This window comes from Zea mays, chromosome 3 (assembly GCF_902167145.1).
Source record: "Zea mays cultivar B73 chromosome 3, Zm-B73-REFERENCE-NAM-5.0, whole genome shotgun sequence".
NCBI lineage: Eukaryota > Viridiplantae > Streptophyta > Magnoliopsida > Poales > Poaceae > Zea > Zea mays.
The window spans coordinates 196,352,514-196,375,900 of NC_050098.1; the positions used below are offsets into that span (position 1 = coordinate 196,352,514).

General features: G+C 43.0%; 1 protein-coding gene and 1 long non-coding RNA gene across 10 annotated transcripts; one reads left to right on the top strand and one right to left on the bottom strand.

Annotated features, from left to right (window-relative positions):
• Positions 1-1,941: 1,941 nt before the first annotated feature.
• On the top strand, positions 1,942-15,250 carry LOC103651146 (protein STICHEL). Of its 9 annotated transcripts, none has more exons than XR_564591.4 (9): positions 2,001-2,464; positions 4,616-6,646; positions 7,351-7,570; positions 10,365-10,922; positions 12,570-13,251; positions 13,582-13,657; positions 13,743-14,099; positions 14,211-14,268; positions 14,384-15,250. XR_564591.4 is itself a non-coding variant. In XM_008676751.3 (8 exons), the coding sequence occupies exons 3-8, from the start codon at positions 4,691-4,693 to the stop codon at positions 13,773-13,775; spliced, it is 3,525 nt and encodes a 1,174-aa protein (XP_008674973.1). In that variant the 5' UTR covers positions 1,993-2,464; positions 4,584-4,594; positions 4,689-4,690; the 3' UTR covers positions 13,776-14,368. The 9 variants fall into 9 exon arrangements, 5 of the variants coding, with proteins under 5 accessions (XP_008674972.1, XP_020406035.1, XP_035822286.1 ...); XR_564593.4 differs by lacking the exon at positions 14,384-15,250 and having other exon boundaries at positions 13,743-13,968; positions 14,045-14,099; positions 14,211-14,368; XM_008676751.3 differs by lacking the exon at positions 14,384-15,250 and adding an exon at positions 4,584-4,594 and having other exon boundaries at positions 1,993-2,464; positions 4,689-6,646; positions 13,743-14,368.
• A 7,059-nt stretch (positions 15,251-22,309) lies between these two features.
• LOC100856995 (uncharacterized) lies at positions 22,310-22,865 on the bottom strand. Its single transcript, NR_157385.1, has one exon. It is a non-coding gene; the product is annotated as an uncharacterized lncRNA (long non-coding RNA).
• Positions 22,866-23,387: the final 522 nt, after the last annotated feature.

Here is a 23,387-nt window from a genome sequence, read left to right on the forward strand (position 1 = left end):
ACGTCCATAGCTTTTGGCAGTTACGTTTCCAATAGATAACTGACGTAAGTCATCATTCAAATTCATTTCCTCCCCAAACTGTCAATTATGCCACAAAGCATTAGCAAATTCTGCAATATTAGTTAACTAAAATTAGGTCTCGGAGCCACATAATTGAGACTTACACGGTCCCGAAGCCACATAATGAAATTAGGTCGCCCATGCATATCAACTACAATATATAAATTCATATTAAGACTAATAACACTATTAATTAAAAGATTTAAACTAACACTAGTCACATAAAAGTTAACTCCCGTCGGCCATAAAAAACCCACGAAAATAATAACATATGCATTTACATATAAGTAGGATTATACCTCGACGAGCCTGCGGTGGCTGACCGGCGCGTCGGAGCACGGGCGGACGGTGGACGACGGTGGGCTGGGGACGGCGACGCTCGGTGATGAGGACATCACTTCTATACATACAATGAATGGACCGATAACACGATCGCGTGCATGATAGCTAAATCTTCAGGTACGTTCTACCCTAGTCAATTGTGTTTCAGAGCTTACGCTTGAGGCCATGGATGTTTTGATGATTAGGAACCTTGGAGAGGACCAGCAAAGACTTGGGAAAGGCCTAGGTGTTGAGGAGGAGCAGCAAGGGTGCCACAACAGGAAGGAGATCAAGTCCGACTCGGCTGTGACTCCATCTCGGGTTCCAGGACCAGTCTGCACTAACATGGACGCCCAAGATGCATCCGGACTCCGATTGCGACGGACTTGATATGGTTGGAAAGATAAGGAGATTATCTAACCAACCCAACTAGTTCCACCCTAAAATTCGTCTGGAGTCAATGGGAATCGTCAAAACAAGTCAGCGCTCAGATTCTATTTTGGTGCTGCGACACCGTCTGTTGGGCCGTTGGGCCGTGTATCGCGTCGGAGCCCATTAGGGGCGAGTCTAGGGGTCACGCACGCACTAATACTCTATTTATTCAGCAGCCGCCGCCACATTAGGTTTGGGTTTTGCTTAGATCAATTCTGTCATCGAATAGTGTCGTCGTCATCGATTTGTGAGACCCCATCCCGTAATCAATACAATTTTGGCTGCGTTTCTTTCCTGTTCTATATTGGCACCGAGAGGTTGATGCCGTCATGTCCGAAGTGATACCTCAGCGCCATCTATATTGGCACCGAGACGTGTAACTTTAACACCAATAATGATGACGCTGAGATAAAGGTTAATTTTCTAAATTCAAACTGAAAATTGTACACTTATGAAAAACTTTCTAAAAAGGGCTAAAACGCTAAAAAGACCGGCGCATGTGCTTGCGTGCATCGGCGCAAGGCCGCCGTGCGGTCATGATGTGCGCGCCCACGTGCGCTTCGTTCTGGAGACCAGTTTTGTTAACGATAACATGCTAGTATGTATCAATAAATGGGTGATTCGTTATTTATTGGTGCCGGATTCATTGTACGTGTTCATGTGTTTACGGTGGTGATACGCACTGCTACTTGCGGTTGCATGTACTTGGAACCCCTCGGCGCCTTTTATTAGCGATTTTCGCAAAATCATGTGGCAGTCCGCAGGCTGTATCGGTATGACCGATCTAACGAAGCACATGATTTGGCACTTGGCAGCCAGGAGGAGCCCAGGACCGGGTCGATTGGGACGCACTCGCATACTGCCTGCACGCCACGCCCACGACGCGGACATGGGTTCCAGATTCCTGAATTAATCCTGTCCAGTACTGCATGAGATCACTGTAGCAATTAGTGTTTGAGTTTCATTAAAAAGTAATAAGAGCAACGCAATTAGTGTTTCACACCGTAGCAACGTACTCCGTATCTCGTACTTTGCCCTTTTTTTCTTCCCGTTCGGATGCTAAATCATATTCTTTTCCCGCCAACCACGGATTGGAAATGGAAAAGGCCCGGCCCAAGTTGAGATTCTGTCCCCAGCCGGCCAGCCCTCGCAGCAGTCTTCCCTGACCGTCCACCCATCACCTCACTGGCTCACTCATCACTCCCTCAGCACCTCGGCCCTCTGCAGTCTGCGTCTGCCCCCTCTTCCAGGTCCCAGCGCTGTCTAGATCCAGATGGGAGCTCCACCGCTGCCCTTCTCCCTGCCCCACGCCGCTCTCCTCTGATCCCGCACTCCCCGAAGTCCCCACTGCCGGCGCGATCCCCGCATTCCCTACCGCCTGCTAGCCCCACCACCCGCTGAAGCCGTCCATACAGGCCATTGCGCTGCCCGGAATCCCGGCGTGAACAGCCGTTGCTGCAGTGCGGCCTGGAGCTCCGCCTGTTCCCCGCTTCCGCCCGCCACCGCCTTTCATAAAAACAGCCCCTCCTCCTGCGCCTGGAGTGCGGAGCCGTCACCGCTGTCTCTCTCCACGGGACACGCCGCCGCCGGGAGGGAAGAACCCGACTCCCGGGCTTGAAGTTGCCGCACCCCCGCCGTCCGACGTACACAGGTACGGATCGAGCGTCCACATTTTGGGTGGCGCATGATGTTCATTTTTGTTTTGGGTCTGATGTTGATCAACGAGTACTCAAGCGCAACAGTAATGAGAATCGGGAAGGGATTAGGTTATAGCACTGTTGGCTGTTTGACTAGATCAAGGCCAGACGATGGCGACCCCTACGTCTTAGAAAAACTGGCGGCACGAGCTGCATTCTGCTGCTGCTAAGTTCATACAGCAGATACATGCACAACACAAAAATTGTCTTTCGTGGAACTGCTGAGTGAATTGCATGTGGTCATATAAAACTAGTAACTGACTCGCGCCTTGCGCGAGCCTTTGGTCAATGCATAACAACAACGTATATATAGACACACACTTAAAGTAAATGGATATATATATACATGCACCAAAGCAATAAAATATTAGTCTCAATGACAAAAAAAAAATGACGCGTTGCAAAAAAACAATGAGTGAACATATCAGCTTGCCCTAGGGTACATAAATTTCTAAGTTTAAGTCTCGGTAACATGCTTGAAACAGTTATTAAAAGTACACCTTGTCTTCATCTGTAACAGTAGTTGGTTCCAATTAATAAACAAATAAATACATGGTGTTAATTTCAATAGTGTTTTTTTAAGAAGTACACACATATGTTAAATATTTATTTCTAATCTTCTGTAGGTATGTGAAATTCTGAAGTCGACATATATAAGTTTGAAAGCAACCGTGAGCATAATATCTTTTCCATTCCTAAAGTGCATCTGCACTTACTATCCTTGCCAAAAAAAAAACCGGTACCTTCATCAAGCGATGCATGGCTGAATGATAGATAATGATTCTTTGCCTTCTCAGAGCGCTTTGATCTTGTGCGATGCTGGATTGCTTCAGAAAATTGTAAATGCCAGGGACAACAAACTCGTTGAAGAATGAACTGAAAAAATAATAATTATGTGTAGAATAGATACCTACTGCAGCCCGCCTGGTCCTGAAAGCAGACTGGCCAAAAGAAATTACCAAAGGCCATATCTCACACTGTAACAACATGGAAGATGACCATAAGGTCACTGTAGTGTAGTTCTTCAAAAGCTATCCCCAGCCTTGTGTTTTTGGATCCTTAGAACTGCATGTCATGCACTAAACTTCCTTCATTTGGCCTCCTGAGTCAACTCGGTTATCCCTACAAATCTCAAATCCGGACACCATTGGTTCAGAATTCATTGGGACCACTGTATTTTAACCAGCTACTTAGGTTCCAAAGCTCATTGAAAAAAAATCCTGAGAACATTTTCTAAGAGAAATTTCAACAAACAGTAAGAGGGCAAAGGGCTAGTGCACTATGTTTGTGAGCGTATGCTGCTGGGCGGTCAACGAACATGTACCTAGGCACATGAATAGAGTTGGAGTGAGATATCTGGAGCACCTTGGTGCCATAGGATCTGTGGTGGCACGAGCATGAAAGTATGACCACAGTTCATCCAGAGGTGCTACTTAGTGCCGGAGGAGCCCGACGATGTGGATTGTGCTTTCTGCAAGACATGGGTGGCAGTGAGGCGATATGCGAGGCGAGCACTGAACCCCAAGGCAAAGGTGCGCGCGGAGAGAGAGGCGAATGGAGGGAGCCAGGGAGGACCGTACCCGCAGACCACAGTCGCTTTCGTCGAGCTTAGTCTGGCGACGAAGACAAAGCAGTCCTGTTATTCTTTGTCAGCCTTTTTCGTGCGGCATCTAGAAGACTCCGTCGATTGGAGGAGCTGCCTCATATGCGTCCATGACCGTTGAAGCATGATCGTGTGGCTACAATACAATACGCTGGCGTGGCCTTACCAGATTGCAGATTTACGCCCTGCTTTAATATATAGAAATTTCTCTATAAAGCGTGTTTCTCTGAATAAAGGTAACAAAATACATGTGAATTCTACTGTTTCACAGCTTTTTAATGTAAAATGAATATGTGCATTGATATTCGGCTCATACCACACTGGAGTGCACTTTGTGGATTGCTCTCTGGTTCATGGATTCATTGTTCCATAGTTTGTGTGCATTATTCCTTCTCAGGTAGATATGAACTCTTATGTTTGTTAATTGTGAAATTTGCTGTACTTATCTATGCTCTGCATATACCGTTCAGGTTTAATCAAGGTAATCTTTGACATTCTGCAGTGGGATGTACTACATTGGTCTGCTTGGACAGCAGTTCTCTTTTTAATTTGTAAATATCTCTCTCGTTCTTCAGTTATGGCCACTATAGTTGAAGGGTGTGTTGGTCCCAGTGAGCTTCACCTGAAGAAGGAACTTATTGCCTTGAGAAAGGCACGTTTCTTGCGTGATCCCGAAACATGCTCATCCTGGAGGTCCCCGTTAAGCTCTAAATCATTCTTGTCAACTTCTGGTGTTATAAATCATAATGAGGTAGGCAGTAGTTTGTCAGAAAAGCGCACAGAGCCAGCTGCAGCACCAGTCAAAAGTGAAAAGAAAAGAAAAAACGTTTATCTCTACAACTGGAGACATCATTCTAACAAATCTAGTGAAAGTGGAGTGAAGTTAGATGTGGACGATAGACAAGCCTCAGTAGACTGTAGTCTGGAAAGCCCGTGTATTTCTAACGGTATGGACTCTAGGAGTGACACATGTCTTGAAGTTCCTGTCAGCATATACAGTGTTCAAGGTTCTAATTCATGCACTCCTGTTAAAAGAACTGTTAGAAGGGTAAGGAGGAGTTCATTCTCAAAGAAAGGAGCTATGAGAAATTCTACTGTTTCAAAGTTGCTAGATCTCCATGTGAATTCTGCTGAGCAGTCTGAGGATACTGAGAACTACAACTCAGAGACTCATGAGCACCTTCAGAAAGTAGGGTATTTTTCTCACTCTACATCACCACTGTTTGCTGCATCAGGGTGTTTTAGCTCAACAAATCCTTCTAAGCTGTTGAGAGTGCCAAGAAGAGAAGGATCTTCCTTCTCTTGTACTCCGGTCTCCACTAGCTCCTATTACAGGTACAAAGGGAGGAATCCTAGTACTGTAGGTTCATGGGATGGAACAACTGCTGCTTCACTTGATGACGATGGGCTGAACCAACCAGAACTGTTGACAAATCAGAGGTGTGGTATTCCTTGTTATTGGTCAAAGAGGAGTAAACACAAGGGATCTGAAAGGAGTTGTTCTCCTTCACTTTCTGATACACTTAGAAGAAAAGGCACCAGTCTATTGTGTGGGAGTCAAACTATGCATGGGAGAAAGAAATCATCAGGCTCCAATAAATATGGATATCTTAAAAAATCTTCCCAAGGTGTACCACTGTTGGGTGATAGTAGTCATTTTGCTTATTCGTCATTTGATTCAGCTAGTGATGAAGTTTCAACCATCTTTGGAGAATTAGATCTGGAAGCTTTGAGCCGTTTGGATGGCAGAAGGTGGTCAAGCTGTAAAAGCCAGGATGGGATTGCACTGTCTGTGAGTGGAGCTGATCATGTAGTTTCAGATCACAGAAGCTTGAGCCAAAAATATCGACCAAGGTCATTTCTAGAAATTGTTGGTCAAAACTTTGTTGTACAGTCACTTAGTAATGCTATCGCAAGGGAAAGAATAGCTCCAGCATATCTGTTCCATGGGCCCCGCGGGACAGGGAAAACATCTTCTGCAAGAATACTTTCAGCAGCTTTAAGTTGTACTGCTACTGGAGAGACCAAGCCCTGTGGAGTTTGTACTGAGTGCAGTGACTTTTTCACTGGAAATGGAACTAATCTAATTGAGGTTGATGCTACCAACAGAAAAGGTATAAACAGAGTACGCCATTTGATTGAAAATATACCAGCATCTGCAACTTCTTCACGGTACAAAGTATTTGTCGTGGATGAATGCCATATGGTATCTTCTAAAGTCTGGTCGGCATTTATGAAATTTCTTGATGAACCATTACCTCGCGTTGTCTTCATATTTATAACAATAGACCCTGAAAATCTTCCCCGTTCTGTCGTATCACGTTGTCAAAAGTACATGTTCTCCAAGATCAAAGACATTGACATAGTATGCCGGCTGAGGAAGATTGCTATGAAGGAAAACCTTGACGTTGAATTGGCTGCTCTAGATTTAATAGCACTAAATTCAGATGGATCATTGAGAGATGCGGAGACAATGTTAGATCAGTTGTGTTTACTAGGGAAGAAGATAACACCATCACTTGTAAATGATCTGGTAAGTAATTTTTCAGATTGTTGGATATTTTTGTAACTAAAAAAAATCTCTATTCTATTGTTTCAATGTATTATTAGGAGTTTAGGACTTGCACATGTCTAAACGGATTATGCTTAGATAAGTTCATCGTGAAGTATGAACATACATAAATACACTGATTACCATATGTTATGTAGATATATGCAAAATAGGTTTCGTTTTCATTCAATGTTCTCTACCCAATGTTCGTCTTTTGATTATGGATCCATGAGTCTTGGCTTTCTATTTTGTTTGGAATGAACATTCACAAACTCTGTGGATTACATTATTTGAGCTCTCCCTCCCTCCCTTCCTCACTTACTATACATCAGTTCATTCTTTTATGCTTTAGTGGAAAGCAGAACTCTATAGGGTGTTTAATTCGAGGAATGAGTTAGTCCATCATCTTCTTACTTACAATACTTTTTTGTTTGGTTGGTGGAATGAAATGAGTTGATCCATCATCACCTCATTCTTCACAAGCTAATATTTAGTACTAGTATGAGAAATGGAGCCATTTCCTCAAATCTGAGGAATGACCTCATAATGCACCACCTTATTTAGAATTGAGTGATTTCTCAAACTAAACACCCTATAAGATTCCCTCTCTGGCTGTCACGACTTGGAAGTTATAATGGCAATGCAATATTTAGATCAGTCACACAAACTGTACTTATGCTTTACAGGTTGGGGTTGTGTCTGAGGAGAAACTCCTTGACCTATTGGAGATAGCCATGTCATCAAACACTGCTGAAACAGTCAAAAGGTCGAGAGAGCTGATGGATTCTGGTGTTGATCCAATGGCATTAATGTCACAATTAGCTGGGCTCATAATGGACATCATTGCTGGGACCTATAGATTGGCAGACCCTACATGCGGTGGAGATGGAATTGGTGGTCGAAATAGTGAGTCTTTAACTTTCTGATGCAATCCTTTCGAAATCCATCTTTTTTGTCTGTCACTGACTCACTGTTCATGCTTTAGGCTGTGTTTGGCAGCGATTTTTTTTGAAACTGTGGTACTGAAATACCACGGCATACAACTGGTTATAGCATTAATACCATGGTTTTTCATTGGCTCACTAAAACCAAAGTATTCCATGAAACTAGCACATGTTTGGTTCCAAAGTATTTGTTAACTACCAAACTATCTCAATAACGATTATTTGCAGCAACTGTAGCCCAAAAAAAATACACGAGGAGGCTAAAAAATCCTGATTAGACTATTGGATATACTCAACGCACAAAGAAAAAAAATAGCAACATCCTAGTCACTTCGTGGAGGCTCTTGTTGACTGGTTGTGAGATCGTGGAGGCTAAAATTCCCAACATCCAACAGTGAATACTAAAAAAAGCTGCTACATGTGTATTGCGGGATGAACAGGAATCCTTTTGAAAGTTGCTACATGCGTACTGCGTATTGCTGGCGGACGAACCTCCCATCCGCCGAAAGCGTGATGCACAGGTGGTTCATGTTCAACGAGGAATGAAGGAAGAGGAGGATGAAATATCATATCGGCGACACCCACGCGGGAGTATAGGAAAAAAAGAGCGCGTGAAGAAGCAACACAGATAGCCTACCCCAACGTGCTTGGGACAAAAAGGCTTTGTTGTTGTTGACTTGTTGTTGTTGAAGAAGCAACAGAGAGAAAACTTTGGTTCTGAGTGGAGCATCAAATACCACAAAAATATTGTAGTATTGGCTAAACTACGGTATTGAAACCATAAATTTTCCATGACCAACCAAACAACATTTAGGCTAGAATACTGTAGTTTTCCTATATACCAAAGTATTGTCTTGGAACTCCGAAAATACTACGTTGCTAAACAGGCCCTTACTTGTTAAGTGTGTTTTTATGCAGCCACTCATTCAGTATCATCATGCTTTTTAATGTTGTGTGTACTGTATCTGGAGTTAACACACCTTTATTGTGAAGGCAACACGCTGTACCTAAGATTCTAATGCATGATAATTGTTTATGAAATACTTCCTTTTAGAATCAAGATGTTGATTAACAACCTTGTTGATCTTATGAAATTGCACTAGTAATACTACGAAAACAAGCAAATGTGATTACCAAAGTAAACTGATATGTTCAGCTTCACTTTTATTATCTTGTCTGATTGCAACAGTAAATATCTGAAACTAAGATGGTGATATTTGATGTTTCAGCACCTAAAGAAATATGAAATGAATTGAGCTGTAATGCTTATGTGTGTACTAAGAAAACACATTGATAGGATGGTTACTTAATTTTCTTGCTAAGGAGATGATGATTTTTTCAGGGACTTATGTAGAACAGAACAGTTAAGCAGTCATGCCCACCATTTTAAATATAACTAATACTTTTTTATGAAGCAATGCATGCCTGAATGCCTTCACTGAGCATAATTGAATACACTTTAATTAGGAGACATAATTGTTTCCACTCATATCATATTTGTTGGATACTTTGCTATCTGTTTTACTAGTTTTATTATCTAACATATTTAGTTTTTGGGTCTGACTCATCTTGTTGTTAAATGTGTGCATCCCTTGATCATTTCCCACAAATTGTTTAATACAGCATATACATAGGTGTGTTGCTCGGTTACTTTTATTTCTTCCGTGTTGCTATCGGAAAAATGAAATTATCGTGGTTTGTTTATGACTTACAGGTTCTATATTCCTAAAGAAACAAATTCATTATGTATTCCTTACAGAAACAGTTGAGTTGTTTCAATGGTGCACATCAGTGTCACTTTTATCAATAATGTCCATTTGCCTATCACACAACTATTCAGTCAAAAGTGCCAATTTACTTTGTACTTCTTTGCAATATTTTGGTGTGCCAAGAAACAGATGTAAACTTTGAACTTAGTAACCTGCCAGTATGGATTATGGATATGTATTTGTTATGTGGCACCACCACCTGTAATCTATCTTGTCGCTCCAATTGAGATTGCTACAATGGGTGTGGCCTGTTGTAGCCTTCTACTCGCCGGTGTGCCTTGCCAGAGACGAAGAAAATGATCTTTGTATCACTCAAACGCTCACAAAACTCAACACGAACACTAGAAGGACACTAAGGGTGCGTTTGGTTACAATGACAAGACGGGACGGGATGGGACGATCACTCAAATAAAGTTGTTTGGTTCAGAGTCAAGGGTTGGGATAGGACTATCCCAGTGTTGTCCCCAGTTATCCCTCAAAATTGGAGGGACGAGAGAGGACACCAGGGGACGCCCCTGTCCTGGCTGTCCCGCAACCAAACACACTATAAGTTTTTGGCGCTGCCAAACTACACCGATGCCATAGATGTATTCTATTAATCTGTTTATATTTACATACACAATTACAAAGGCTCAAAAGGAAATTATCCAATCAGCTATCAATTAGCTAAGAAGAGGAACTAATCAATCAACTGAGAAGAAAACAAATAAACCGAGCTGGATTACGCAACACCTGCCAATCTGTTGCAATGTACTCCCTCTGTTCCAAAATAGAAGTCGTTTTAGCCTTTTAACAAATGCATTCAATAATTGATGTATATGTGTCTAGATTCATTGTCATTTATTGGAATATAGACATAAAAATGAAGACCTAAAACGACTACTAATTTGGTACAGAGGGAGTATTGCATTCTTGATCGATGTGTTGATCTAAACAAGAAAGATCTATCTGATTCTGAAATTCTAACATGTTTGTTGCCTTCTTTAGTAACTGATGCTGAATTGGAAAGATTACAACAAGCGTTGAGGATTCTTTCTGATGCTGAAAAACAGATAAGACTTTCAAGCGAGCGTTCGACATGGTTCACTGCTGCTTTACTCCAGCTTGGTTCCGGTCACAATTCAGAAATAACTCAATCAAGAAGCAGCAGTAAGCAAAGCGCTAAGGCAACCAGCGAAACCATGATGGAAGCAATGAGAGAATCTTCTGCAAGCAGGAGTACAGCTCATCATTTATCCACTTTTCCTGATTCAAAGAAAATAGTGGATCTGAAAACAACCAGTGGGCACTCCAGTCCTCATGCTTCACTGTCCTCCAGGATGAGACACAATGAAAACATGATTTATGCCGAGCATATGTCTGTTGATAGAGCATTATTGGATTCTGCTCAAACAAGTATTTCTTCTGAGCAAAAGGGTATGCATAGTGGAATCTCAGATAACCTTACCCGAATTTGGATGAAGTGCATAGAGAATTGCCACTCCAAGACATTGCGGCAACTTCTCTATGATCATGGGAAATTAACATCTGTCAAAGAATGTGAAGGTAAACATATAATGTATTCTGTTTCTTGTCCTGGCTATTTTAATGTTTTAAGGCCTTTTGTTTACAAGTTTGTTCTAGTACTTCTGACCACTGGATTAGAGCTGGAGCTACCTTGTTATAAAATAATGCGACACAAATAGGATCAATCACAGAGAAGACACGGATTTAACGTGGAAAACCCCTCCAAAGTGAAGGGGAAAAAACCACGGGCGCCGGCCGGCAACTTCTCACTATTTTGGGTGGTTACAGATCGCAGGAGATTTACAATTTGAGATAGATATCTCCTGCGGCTTACAAAGATATTTATAGAGGTGAAACCCTAAAACGATCCGTACCGGGGGGGGCTCCGCCCCCCGCACCCCCCAGGCGCTCCGGCCCAAGCCTCCCGGCGACGGGCCTCCGCTTCGCTCGCCAACTTGGCCGCCTTCTTCAGAATTTGGATCACAAACTCAACATACCTGACCTATAGGGCATCTTAGTTCCACTGCATCATTTTAAAACTTTGACGGCCTAAAGCTTGAGTCAGAAACTCAGAATGAGAATTTTTTGGATTCCGACTTCACAATATGCTAAAACTAAGGGTAACTAAGTTGCCCCAAAAGCTGAGTGCAGTCTCACTACATCTTTTGCTTGCGGTCCCAACTCCATGGTGAAACAAATAGTCATCAGAGTGGTCATCACTTAAGTTCAGGTTCCAGCTTTTCGTTCGTAGCCATTTAACTTCAAAACAGAAATTGCACTATAGCTTGACAAACTGTACTTAGTTGAATCGTGAATACTGTATACGAAGTCCAACATAGGTGAAAGATGCAAAAACACTAATCACATTGTTACACACTAGTCCATGGTATTGTAATTGATAACATTCATGTCATGCATCTTTTGTTTTGTTGAACTAGAACATCTATGTTTCAAACATCGGGCTGGAAAGGAATTCCACTTAATTGTTTGTTGAGGGATCAAGCTTAGTTCTATGGTTTAAAAGACAGATATAATAGGAAGGCAATTTATATGGCAACATATCTGGTGCTCCAAGAGGCACGGTGCTCACATGCACATTTTAAATCTGTGATATCCATCTCGCATCTAATGGCAACAGCTGTGAGGGGTTATTTGTAAAATTTTGGTGGGACGGGTTCTTCATAAAATTAGTAGCTGCTATTGAATACGAGAAGGATGTCTCAAATTTAAAATGTGCACATCAGCATCATACCCCTTTGAGCATTGTATACTGTGCCAATTTATATTGGCTATTCAGTATCTGTATTTCTAAGTTACTAAATCAACTTTTGTTTACTATGTTTTCTTGAAGAAGCCTATTTTTTAGCAACCTTAAGTTTAGGTCCCTTGAAGTCCCCAATTCTTCTAGCTTACATCCAAATTCGGGATTCTTAGTCACCGGCGGTGCAAGCTTACTGACCCTGCGGCTTGACAGATTCAGCATATTTGATGTGTAATTGTGACTAAATCTGTATGTTGAGCGTGGAAATGGTGCTTGAAAAACTTGTGGCATACAAATAGTAATATTCATGAAAAATGAGAAACCAACAAGGAGTTTTTTCTTCCTTTTTCTTGCCATTTATTTGTTCTTTCCTACTGCACAGCTGTTCATCTGCCCAAAATTGATTTTGGTATACTGAATTTCAGGTACCATTGTTGCTTTTATAGCATTTGAGGACAATGATATAAAGTTTCGAGCCCAAAGATTTATTAGCAGCATCAGAAATTCAATGGAAACTGTACTGAAATGCAATGTGGAAGTCAGGATTTGTTTGATGCAAGAATTTCTTGCTGGGGGACTAAAGCATGAGACATACCCAGATGAGACAGCTGAATCTGATGTCTTGAGTTGTTCAACGAACAGTGAACGTCGAAAGGGTGTTCTGAATCTATCAGGTGCTGGTGGAGTGCAGCCAAACAATGTTCCCATGATCATCTCTGAGGAAACTTCAGGAATGCATAGAACAAGAGGGCAGGATGTTTCTATTGAACAGTTGAAGGTATCAGCTTTTGATGAACAAAGGTTAGAGAGTGCATGGCTCCAGGCTGCTGAAAAACCCATGCCTGGTATGTTAAATCAAGGTAGACCTGAGAGAAATCAAATTCTTCCACAAAATGGTGGTCAGCATCATGGTAGGTCCTCAATGGCCACCGTTGTTCCGTCAAGGCATGTTGACAAGGATCTATCTAATGAACTGAAAGCCTTAAAGATCAGTGACAGTCATGGACCCCATAATGGTCAAGATGTACAGATGGAGAGTGGTTATGCCATTTCACCAAGCCTTTTGCATAGAAATAACCATTTGGCAAATTGTGACAATGAGAGCGTGTAAGTAACATATTTACTATTTGTAATCTGCATGAATCCAGAAATAGTTTTGATCATGTCTTTAGAAGGTTGGCGGTACTAGAAAAAGTAAACAACTGCATGTTACCTTGAGAGAAGATGTAGCTGAGTACAACTTACAAAGGGCAGCACACTCTACTCAAATTAAATGAATTTGGAGGTGTCACTAAAGCATCTTTCCTTGGCATTATACATGTCCATAGTCAGCTTTCAATAAAAGTTTCTATGTGTATCATGGTTCACAAGTCTGCACATTTTATCCTTTCTACATTTCAGCTTGTAACACTCACTATTTGCGTGCCTAATTTACAGTGTTTCTGAGTCCGGAGCACCCGGTTGCCATGGGCTGTTCCCATGCTGGAAAACTGAAAAAACGAAAAGGAGAAAGGTAAATCCGAAACACACTCATATGAAGATGTTTTTTTTGGCTATATCATGTCTCACATTTCATCCGATTCATGTTCTCAATTCAGGGAAAAGGGCAGACACGGTTGAGGTCATCTTAAGTTGGCAATTGACGACGATAAAAGGAGCATTGTGGCCCTGGATTGTAGAGGAACATTTGAAGAGATGCACGTGCCTCACGAAACTGCCTTACTTCATTTCTTCTAGAGGATTTATGAAGACCAATTCGTTATTCCATGCATTTAATGCTGCCGCTGAGGGTTCAGCATTCTCTACGCGTGGACTCAGCAGAGGGTGATAAAAAGTTGCAGAGATGTTGGACATGCGGATTTTAACAAGCCATTCTGATCCATCTATGCTTCTTGTACAGACATTTGGATGCTGAGGCGTATACGTGAAGCGGTCAGCAAAATTAGGAAACATTGGTTAGCGAGTTAATGAGGCGCAATTATTTTTCAGCATTTTTAGTACTGTGTTTGACAGCATTTGAATTTACTTTGCATTTGTTATTGTACCAATTCCTTTTTTTTTGTTAGAACAAAGGAAGACCTTGCGTCGATAAGCTGTGGTTTTATCAAGTTTGTACAAAAACTGGTTAGCTCCTGCATTTGTGTAGACTTCTTTGTCATTTCGTGTCGGTTGTTTAAAACCCTCTATTCTACTACTATGCTAACACTGGATATTCTCTATCTAATCTATACTCCAACAGCAATCAACTGTGGTGTTGACGTTGCTGTAGGCCCTATTTGTTTCCTTGATAAGGTGATAATGGATCACAATCCAAATATTTATTGACAATAAGTTAAAGACTTTAAATAAGTTTAGTTTAAAAATAAATGGAAATAGAATCTGATTCTAGATCCTTAAATTTTATAGTATAAAATTTATAACTCATTACCACCTTTATTTTTAGGATTATATAATCTAGCTTGTGAATTATTTAAGTACCTATTGACCTGCTTATGGATTATCATAGTTTAGATATCTAGAATACATAATTCACCTAATAATCTGTGTTGTTTATTTACCTTTCAATTTATTTAAACTAGATTATATAATCTAGAGGTTAAACAGGGCCTTAATAAGCCGTGTTTATCTCACCATAAAACACATAATATATATGTTGGGGACCTTCGGCGTCCGAAGGTCCTCAAAAACATGATTTAATAGTGTTTCTGGAGTATAATGTGCAAACAGGTATCTTCGGACTCGAATCGGTATCACAGAGGGAGAAGCTCAAAGCATACGAAGGTTGATACAGCACCGAAGCTGTGAGCAGAAAAGCTTCGGCATGGTGGCAGGAAAGGAAACCGACTTAAAGATGAAAAGGCTATTCGGACCTCGATGGATTACTATAGAGTTATTGTCAGATGTAAAGGGCATAAATGTAATTTTGTAAGGGCTGTGTCCCGTGTCTATAAATAGGTGAACAGTATCCCCGTACTGTTCACGCTGACTTGGCATTTGCTTTTGCGTCACGCTTGTACTTTTTACCTTCTCTCAGGACCGAAGGTACATTTGTAATTTGAAATCATTTCTATTTTTCCATGTTAATAAAATAGAAATGATTCTATGATGATGCTTATATTATATTTCATGCTTTATATGAATCCTTCGTCATTACTTGTTATGTTTACGAAGGTATGTCTCTTATGACCTTCGTCCGAAACTCATTATTTCCCGAAGGGACATAATGCTTCGAAGGACGAAGGACTTTAACACTTAACACTTTTTATGTTGCCTTGTTCTTAACTCTTAGCATTTGAGAACAAGTCCCCAACATTGGCGCCCACCTCCGGTGAACTCACTTCCATTTCTTGAGCTTTGAATACCTTCGGCGAGCGTCACCTTCGTCATGCCGCCGAAGAAGGCTTCAACAACAGGAGCTGGCACACTGCAGTCGCTGGATCCCAATCAGGATGTTATTTCTCTTAGAGAAGCCCGAAGCCAGAAAAGGAAGGCTGTCAGTCCAACACCTCCGGATGATGATCTTGATCAGGAAATTCAAAATTTGGAGATCCTTCAGCAACAAGTTCAGCGCAGGAAGGAAAAGATGGCTCGTCTAGCTGATCTTCAGAGACAGATAGATGAAGCTTCGGAAGAGGTCCGTCATTTCGTTCAAGATGATCAAACCCGAAGGCCTCCACGCAGAGAGCTTCATCAGGAAGATTTCCGCAATGAGGACGACTGGTATGAAAATCTCCATCATGGAAACTTTGCTTTTGATGATGCTTCTCCTCTTTCAACAGAATTGCAGGCTACACCTTGGCCACAGACTTACAAGCCACCTCAGCTTCCCATATATGACGGTCACTCAGACCCGAAGCAATTCCTAATGAGCTACGAGGCAACAATATCTTCATACGGTGGCAATACGGCAGTCATGGCAAAATCCTTCGTCATGGCCGTCAGAAGTGTTGCTCAGACCTGGTACTCTTCTCTTCGGCCAGGGACAATCACTTCTTGGCAGAAACTGAAAGATATGCTCATAACTAGTTTCCAAGGGTTTCAAACAAAGCCGGTCACTGCTCAGGCCCTTTTCCAGTGCACCCAGGACCACGAAGAATACCTTCAGGCATATGTCCGAAGGTTTCTGCGTTTAAGAGCACAGGCGCCGACAGTGCCCAATGAGATTGTCATTGAGGCCATGATCAAGGGGCTTCGGCCAGGGCCATCAGCGCAGTATTTTGCCAGGAAGCCACCACAAACGCTGGAGAAGCTGCTCCAGAAGATGGATGAATATATTCGAGCTGACAATGATTTTCGCCAAAGAAGGGAGGAGGCCTTCAGATTTTCTGAGATGACCAGGGGCTTCGGAGGAAGATTCTATCCGAGGCATGTCAGATCAATTCATAATTCCAATCAAAATGATGATAAGGGGAGCCAGCAGCAAAGGCCACAGTACTCCTCACAGGCTTCGGGGCAACAGCAAAGCTCCTTCCGACCACCAGCTCCAAGAGGCAGAGGCGCCAGGGGCTTCGACGGAAGATTCGGGGATCAACCCAGAAGAATATTTTGCTTATTCTGTGGTGAAAACAAAGGTCATACTACCAGGATGTGCCATGTTACCATTCAGAAGCAAAAAGAGATAGCCGAAGCTGCCGCGCAACAGGCTCAGCCGAAGCAGGTCATGCACACTGCTTCGTATCATTCGCCTTACATCCCAGAATATGTAGGCAATCACCCTGCAGCTTCTGTTGCTTCGGCGAGTCAGCCTCAGGCTTCCTGGCAACAACCTCCGCCTCCACCACCGCTACAACAAGGCCAGCAGCCAGAAGGGGGCCAATATACTCAAAATCAACGGGATTTCAGAGAACAGTCCGAAGCTCGCACAGTTAATAGCACTGTGCCAGAGTCAAAGCACATCTATTGACAAGTATCCTACTTTGATAGAAGTCTTCTCTATTCAAGTTTCATTTTTCATGTAATAAAGAACACTTTTTAAACTTCATGTAATGGTTTTGTCGTTTGCCACGAGGAAAGTAAATTTTCTTCACAGGTTCAAATTGTAAGAATTTGCAAGAGAAGGGCGAATAAGCTTGCCTCCACCACGATATGTATTTTTCGGAGCAAGGAAAAAGTCGTTCTAAGGGACGCAGAGTAAGCTTGCCGAAGCTACAAAAAGTCGTTCTAAGGGACGCAAAGTAAGCTTGCCGAAGCTACAAGAAGTCGTTCCTAAGGGAGCGCAGCGTAGGTTTTCTGCTCCAAAGTCGTTCCTAAGGGAATGCAGAGCTAAATACCGCCGAAAGTAAAAGGCGAAGAAGTTCCAAAGACGTTCCTAAGGGAATGCAGAACTTACAGCGAAAAGTCAACGCTGATACCGCCGAAAGTAAAAGGCGAAGAAGTTCCAAAGACGTTCCTAAGGGGATGCAGAACTTACAGCGAAAAATAAACGCTGATTCCGCTGAAGTAAAAGGCGAAGAAGCTCCTAAGGGAGGCTTATAATGAAAAAGTCAGTATTGATACAAAAGATTGTGCTCCATTGCAGGAATGTGCGTATCTTCGGCACAAAATATCATTTTGCATAACATAACATCATCACATCATTTTGCATAGCATAATCATCATACATCATGCTGCATGTGGCACAAGAAGGGGGCATGTTATCGATCTTCGGAAAATGCTTTGAGAAAGGGCAAATCATGCCAAGTTACAGGGAGAAACAATATTGATCTTCGAGGCATAGCTTCGGAGATTATTTTTACGAAGCTTGGATATTTCTTATCAGAACACTATGGATATTGTCGTGATAAATGATAAATTCTTCTTCACGAAGCATGAAAAGAAGGGAAGGTGTTTTTTCGTCGAAGACTCAAAAATGGTACGTGTTTAAAGTTTCATGCATCGTAAAGAATTGAATCATAAAACAAGTATATTATATACAGGATTACAGAATATTACACAAATCATATATCAAATGTTTTTTTGCAATAGCACTTAGTCTTCCCTAAGTACTATCTCTGCAGCTTCGTTCAGCAGTCGATCGACAACCTGATCCATGATAGCTTCGGCCATCTTTTTAATTTCGTCGTCATCTTTAGGCTGAGGGCCCGAAGATGCTTTAGTAGGATCTGAGTGAGGACGGGATATTATTACATCACTATTACAGATCGCGAACGAACTATAAAATTAAAAGTTATAACGCAATGAAAACTATTCGTTAGTACCTATTTGCCCTTCAGGCTCTGCGTTTTTCTCAGCAGCCTCGGCTACTTTTCTAGCCTCATGAATCCCTTTCTCGCTTTTCTGAATGATTTCTTGGGCCATTTCTCTACCACCGTTGTCCCAGATGTCGGTGAAAAATTTTCCCCCAACCGCGCTAGCTTCGGCTGAAGGATCTTTTATATCTTCAGTGGACAAGGTGGCTTCGGACCGCGATAAAATCTTTACATGTTCACATCCTTTCCCCTCCAAAATGGTGGCAATCCCTCTGGCACCAGAAAAAGCGCAGATGTCTCCGCGACTATTTAAAATTTCTTCAAAGGCCTCCGCCTCATGATTGATCCATTCCAGGGGACCTTCGGGGTTACCTCTTATAAAGTTTTCTTCTTGCGAAAATGCGCCAACGCTGGCGAAGCTAGTTTTTATTTTCTTGACACACTCCATAGATTTCTCGAAGCATTTCTTCTTGGCTGACCGAAGCTCTTTAACAGTTTCTTCTAAATGATTTGCCCATTGGTCGCTGAGTTCTCGCCTTGTTTCTTCAAGTATGCATTCCTCTTTAGCTCTGGCTAATTGTTTACGAAGGTTTTCAATTTCACGCTTCTGAGCTTCGGCCTGACCTTTGAAAATAGCTTCGTCTTCTTTTATTTTATTTATTAAGGAATGCAATATTTTGTCTTTTTCGAGACCTTCGTTCCTCAGTTCAATTACTTCGGAACGAAGGTTGCTCAGGGCTATAGTACATCCTTCGTCCTCAGCATCTTTCTGTGCTCTGAGGGCATTGCTGAGTATCAGGCCCTGCAGACAGGAATATGTCTGTGTCAATAGTTTTAAACAAACGAAAAATCTTGAACTCAACAAAAATATAAGAATTCTATTTGTCGCACCTTTAAACTGTTGTAAGCTAGGCTGTCAGCCAGATCGTTCTTTGACAGCAACGAAAGTCCGTCTTCTAAAGTTGGGAATCCGAAGCTTCTGCTCATCTCCCGACAGACAGAAATTTCCTTGCTGTCGGGGAGGCAATACAAGAAATCTTCTTCTCCACTGCCATTAAATATCAACGCCCCCTTTGGATATTTCAACCTTTGGGCATAGTGTTGGGCCTCTTGTTCTTCTTTTTCTGATAATTTTTTCCCCGAAGCATGACGAAAAATATAATCACGAATTTTGGGGGATGCTTCGGGGGTAACAACACCAGTTTCTTCAGCAAAAGTTGGCTTTGTTATTTTTTCTGCCTCACTTTCCAAGGTTTTTGCCTTTGTGGGCTCTGAGGGCCCAGCTTCGGCTTCAATTTCTTGCTCTGGAGCTGCAGAACCAGAAATTTCAGCTGTTGTTTCAAAAGTAATAGCAGCCTTCTTCGGAGGTGTGCTCGAAGATATGATCGTTTCCAGTACATCTAGCACATTAGCCATTCTTTTTCTCTTCGGAGTTGCAGCTGGCACTTTTTCATTTTTTGATGTCCCAATAATTGCTGAAGGACTCAAAACTTCTGATGTTTTGGAGTCCTCGGTTGCTTCTTTTACCTCTTCCATTTTTTCTGTGAATGGCGCTTCGGCCTTCTCTTTCGTTTCCGGTAACAAAATTTTTGATTGCTCCAATTTTGTCTTCGTTGGTACTTCGGCTGTTTCTGCGACTTCTGGCAGCAAAGTTGGCTCGGCTGGTTTTTCAGCTTCGGTGGCCGAAGAAGTCTCTCCGGTAAACTCAGGCACCGAAGCTGGTTCAATATAACGCGGCCGATGCGTAAGAACCTTTATCTTCTTCCTTTTTGGTTCTGGCTCGCTAGGAGCAGCTGCAGTTTCTTCTTTTGCAGAGGTTGTATTTTTTCTCTTCTGCCTTCGAATGGGGTAGCAATAGTCAGGGTAGACAAACCCGATGGCATCAAATACCCGATTCAGCCTTTTCTTTTTTCGGCCTCCGAAGGCTGCTGACATTGCAGTATCTTCGGCCTTCGAGTAGGTCCCAAGCAGCTCATCACTTAAATTGTCAATGCTTTTCAACCACTCATCATCTGGCTCAATAAATTTATCTCCAAATTTAAAAGTGTACTTAAACCTGACAAGTCCACCTTCGTCGGCCTCTTTAATGGTTTCTTGTGGCATTTCCCATTTCTCCGCAAGCGGCCACACCCTGAAGGCAATATGCTCTTGTACTAAGTCCCTTGTTCCCATGAAAGAGCAGACAACGCCGAAGGCTCTTTGGCACTCTTCGGCGGCTTCATTCATTTCAACCTTCGGCCTCCGAAGGCCGAAGCTTTGCCAAATAGGACGCATGATTATACCTTTGATGTCTTCTCGTGTTTTCAGATCATTTTTTACATAAAACCACTCTGTCATCCAGCCGCTGGGCCATTTTTTCCGAAAAGTTGGCACGGGGCAGCTTGACCCAGACCGAGAAACAAATTTGTAGCAGCCAAAGTTATTGTGATACTGTTCCTTACCCCAAGGTATTGTCTCGTATGATAATTCGTGAATATTGCAGAAGCTTCTTGCATCAGGCTTCAGACCCTGGCTTCGCACGGCCCACACGAAGATATTCAGCCTTATAATTGCCTCGGGGGTAAGTTGATGAAGATAGACTTCAAAGATCTTCAGCACTTCCACGACGAAGCTGCTCAAGGGCAATCGCAGCCCAGCCTTCAAAAAGCTTCGGAATACCACGACTTCATTTTCTTCGGGGTCTGGGCAAGTCTTTTCCCCTTCGTCCGCCCTCACAATGGACAGATCCCGGAAATACCTTCCTCTCATATTAACAAGATGATTCTCTTTGATAGTTGATTTACCATAAACTGAATGGCTTGGTCGCCAGGGGCGATCTTCGAAGTCTTCGCCACCGCTGTCCACATCAAAACTGTCACTGTCACTAGTATCTTCAGACAGCCCTTCCAGAATTTCCCTGGTGATCTTTTCTGTGTTGGTCTTCGACATTGCTATAAGAAACCCTAAGTTCTTCTCTTCATCAAGACTCAGCTTCATCTCAGCAGCAGCCTTCTTAGCAGCTTCAGACATCTTCGGAAACACTAAAAAACTGTTTTCAAAGCCGAAGCTTCAAAGCTAAAAGCTTAGCAGATCACAGTGCACAAGAGCTAAAAAATCACTGAGCAGGAGTGGTTGGCCAGAAAGCGTGCAAAATAAGTTTGCGGTATGGCCGTATTTATACGCTTGATGCGTTGAAAGTTGAAAGACCCCACTTGTCATTGAATGTTGCTATTCTAGCAAAGGGAAGGTGTTTTTTCGGACCTTCGGCATAAAGCCTTCGTTCATATCGCAATCTGAATTTATTATTTCAAACAAATTAATATTGCGAGGGGCTACTGTTGGGGACCTTCGGCGTCCGAAGGTCCTCAAAAACATGATTTAATAGTGTTTCTGGAGTATAATGTGCAAACAGGTATCTTCGGACTCGAATCGGTATCACAGAGGGAGAAGCTCAAAGCATACGAAGGTTGATACAGCACCGAAGCTGTGAGCAGAAAAGCTTCGGCATGGTGGCAGGAAAGGAAACCGACTTAAAGATGAAAAGGCTATTCGGACCTCGATGGATTACTATAGAGTTATTGTCAGATGTAAAGGGCATAAATGTAATTTTGTAAGGGCTGTGTCCCGTGTCTATAAATAGGTGAACAGTATCCCCGTACTGTTCACGCTGACTTGGCATTTGCTTTTGCGTCACGCTTGTACTTTTTACCTTCTCTCAGGACCGAAGGTACATTTGTAATTTGAAATCATTTCTATTTTTCCATGTTAATAAAATAGAAATGATTCTATGATGATGCTTATATTATATTTCATGCTTTATATGAATCCTTCGTCATTACTTGTTATGTTTACGAAGGTATGTCTCTTATGACCTTCGTCCGAAACTCATTATTTCCCGAAGGGACATAATGCTTCGAAGGACGAATGACTTTAACACTTAACACTTTTTATGTTGCCTTGTTCTTAACTCTTAGCATTTGAGAACAAGTCCCCAACAATATACTCACTGCATTAATATATATAGCGGTGTAAACAGGTTGATCGTTGGAGAGTACACATGAATCAACAACCCAAGACACACACACACACTCTCCCAACTGGCGACTCGCGTGCGTGAAGCGATCAAAACACACCCAAGATGAAAATACTGGTAAAATTCAAGTACAAGAAGCGATGAACTGGTATATATTATTATGTATCACTCCGGGACCGGGGGCGGCAACACGCGCGCGGCCGGCCCTGCAGCCGGAGGAGCTCAGCTGAAGAGGTACCCAACGGCGGCCACAGCGAGCGTGCCGGCAGCGAGCGCCGGGCCGGTGACGGCGGCGGCGGCGGCCCCGGTGGAGCTGGCGGGGGATGGGCCCGGTGCCTCGGACGCGGTGGCCACGCCGACGAGCGACGAGGCCACGACGGCGGCGGTGGCGGCCGCGGCGAGGATCCTGAGCCTGAGGGTGGCCGCCATCTCGCTAGCTAGCTACCTTCTCGGTCGGTGCTCGAGAGATGGAGGGGAGGAGAGGAGGAGCAGGAAGCTAGCGAGCCGGGCGGTGTTGGAATGGGGAAGGGCGGGAGGGAGAGGGCGGGCATATATAAGCAAGCTGGTGGAAGGGGCCTTGTTTAGCCTTGGAAACGAGGATGGGTTGTAAAGTATTCTTGGCTGTGGCTGGCTGGCTGGGCTGGGCTGTCCTAATTTTAGGCTTTGCTATGATTAGCTGGGGGTGATTGCCTGGGCGGTATCTGAATGAATGGTCAGTTTTGTTCTGTTGTGCGGGAGGGACGAGAGGCAAGCACATGTGTTGTTGTTTGTGCTAACTGCTAAGCAGTCATCAGTTTCATCGAACGATTCCGCAGCGGTGCCGGTCCGGACATTGCCTTGTTGTCCGAGCTATCGCATTGGTCGCCAGACGATGGTTCCGGAGATCATTCGTTTGGTTACTAGCGACTGCTAGTACGTACTAATTTCCCACGTAATGATGCCGTGGCCCGGGCATGACCGCAGTCCGCATACACCCTTCCCCGCGCAGCCTCGTGTCGTGCCTCCCGCGCGCGGATCGCTGGGTCCGCCCTCGGCCCCTCTCC

What these genes read in the sequence shown, in the direction of transcription:
- LOC103651146 (XM_008676750.3), top strand. Translation starts at nt 4,691, where the DNA reads ATGGCCACTATAGTTGAAGGGTGTGTTGGTCCCAGTGAGCTTCACCTG. An exon ending in ATCTGTCAAAGAATGTGAAG is followed by an intron (nt 10,923 to 12,569) that starts GTAAACATATAA and finishes ACTGAATTTCAG; the next exon opens with GTACCATTGTTGCTTTTATA. An exon ending in AATTGTGACAATGAGAGCGT is followed by an intron (nt 13,252 to 13,581) that starts GTAAGTAACATA and finishes CCTAATTTACAG; the next exon opens with TGTTTCTGAGTCCGGAGCAC.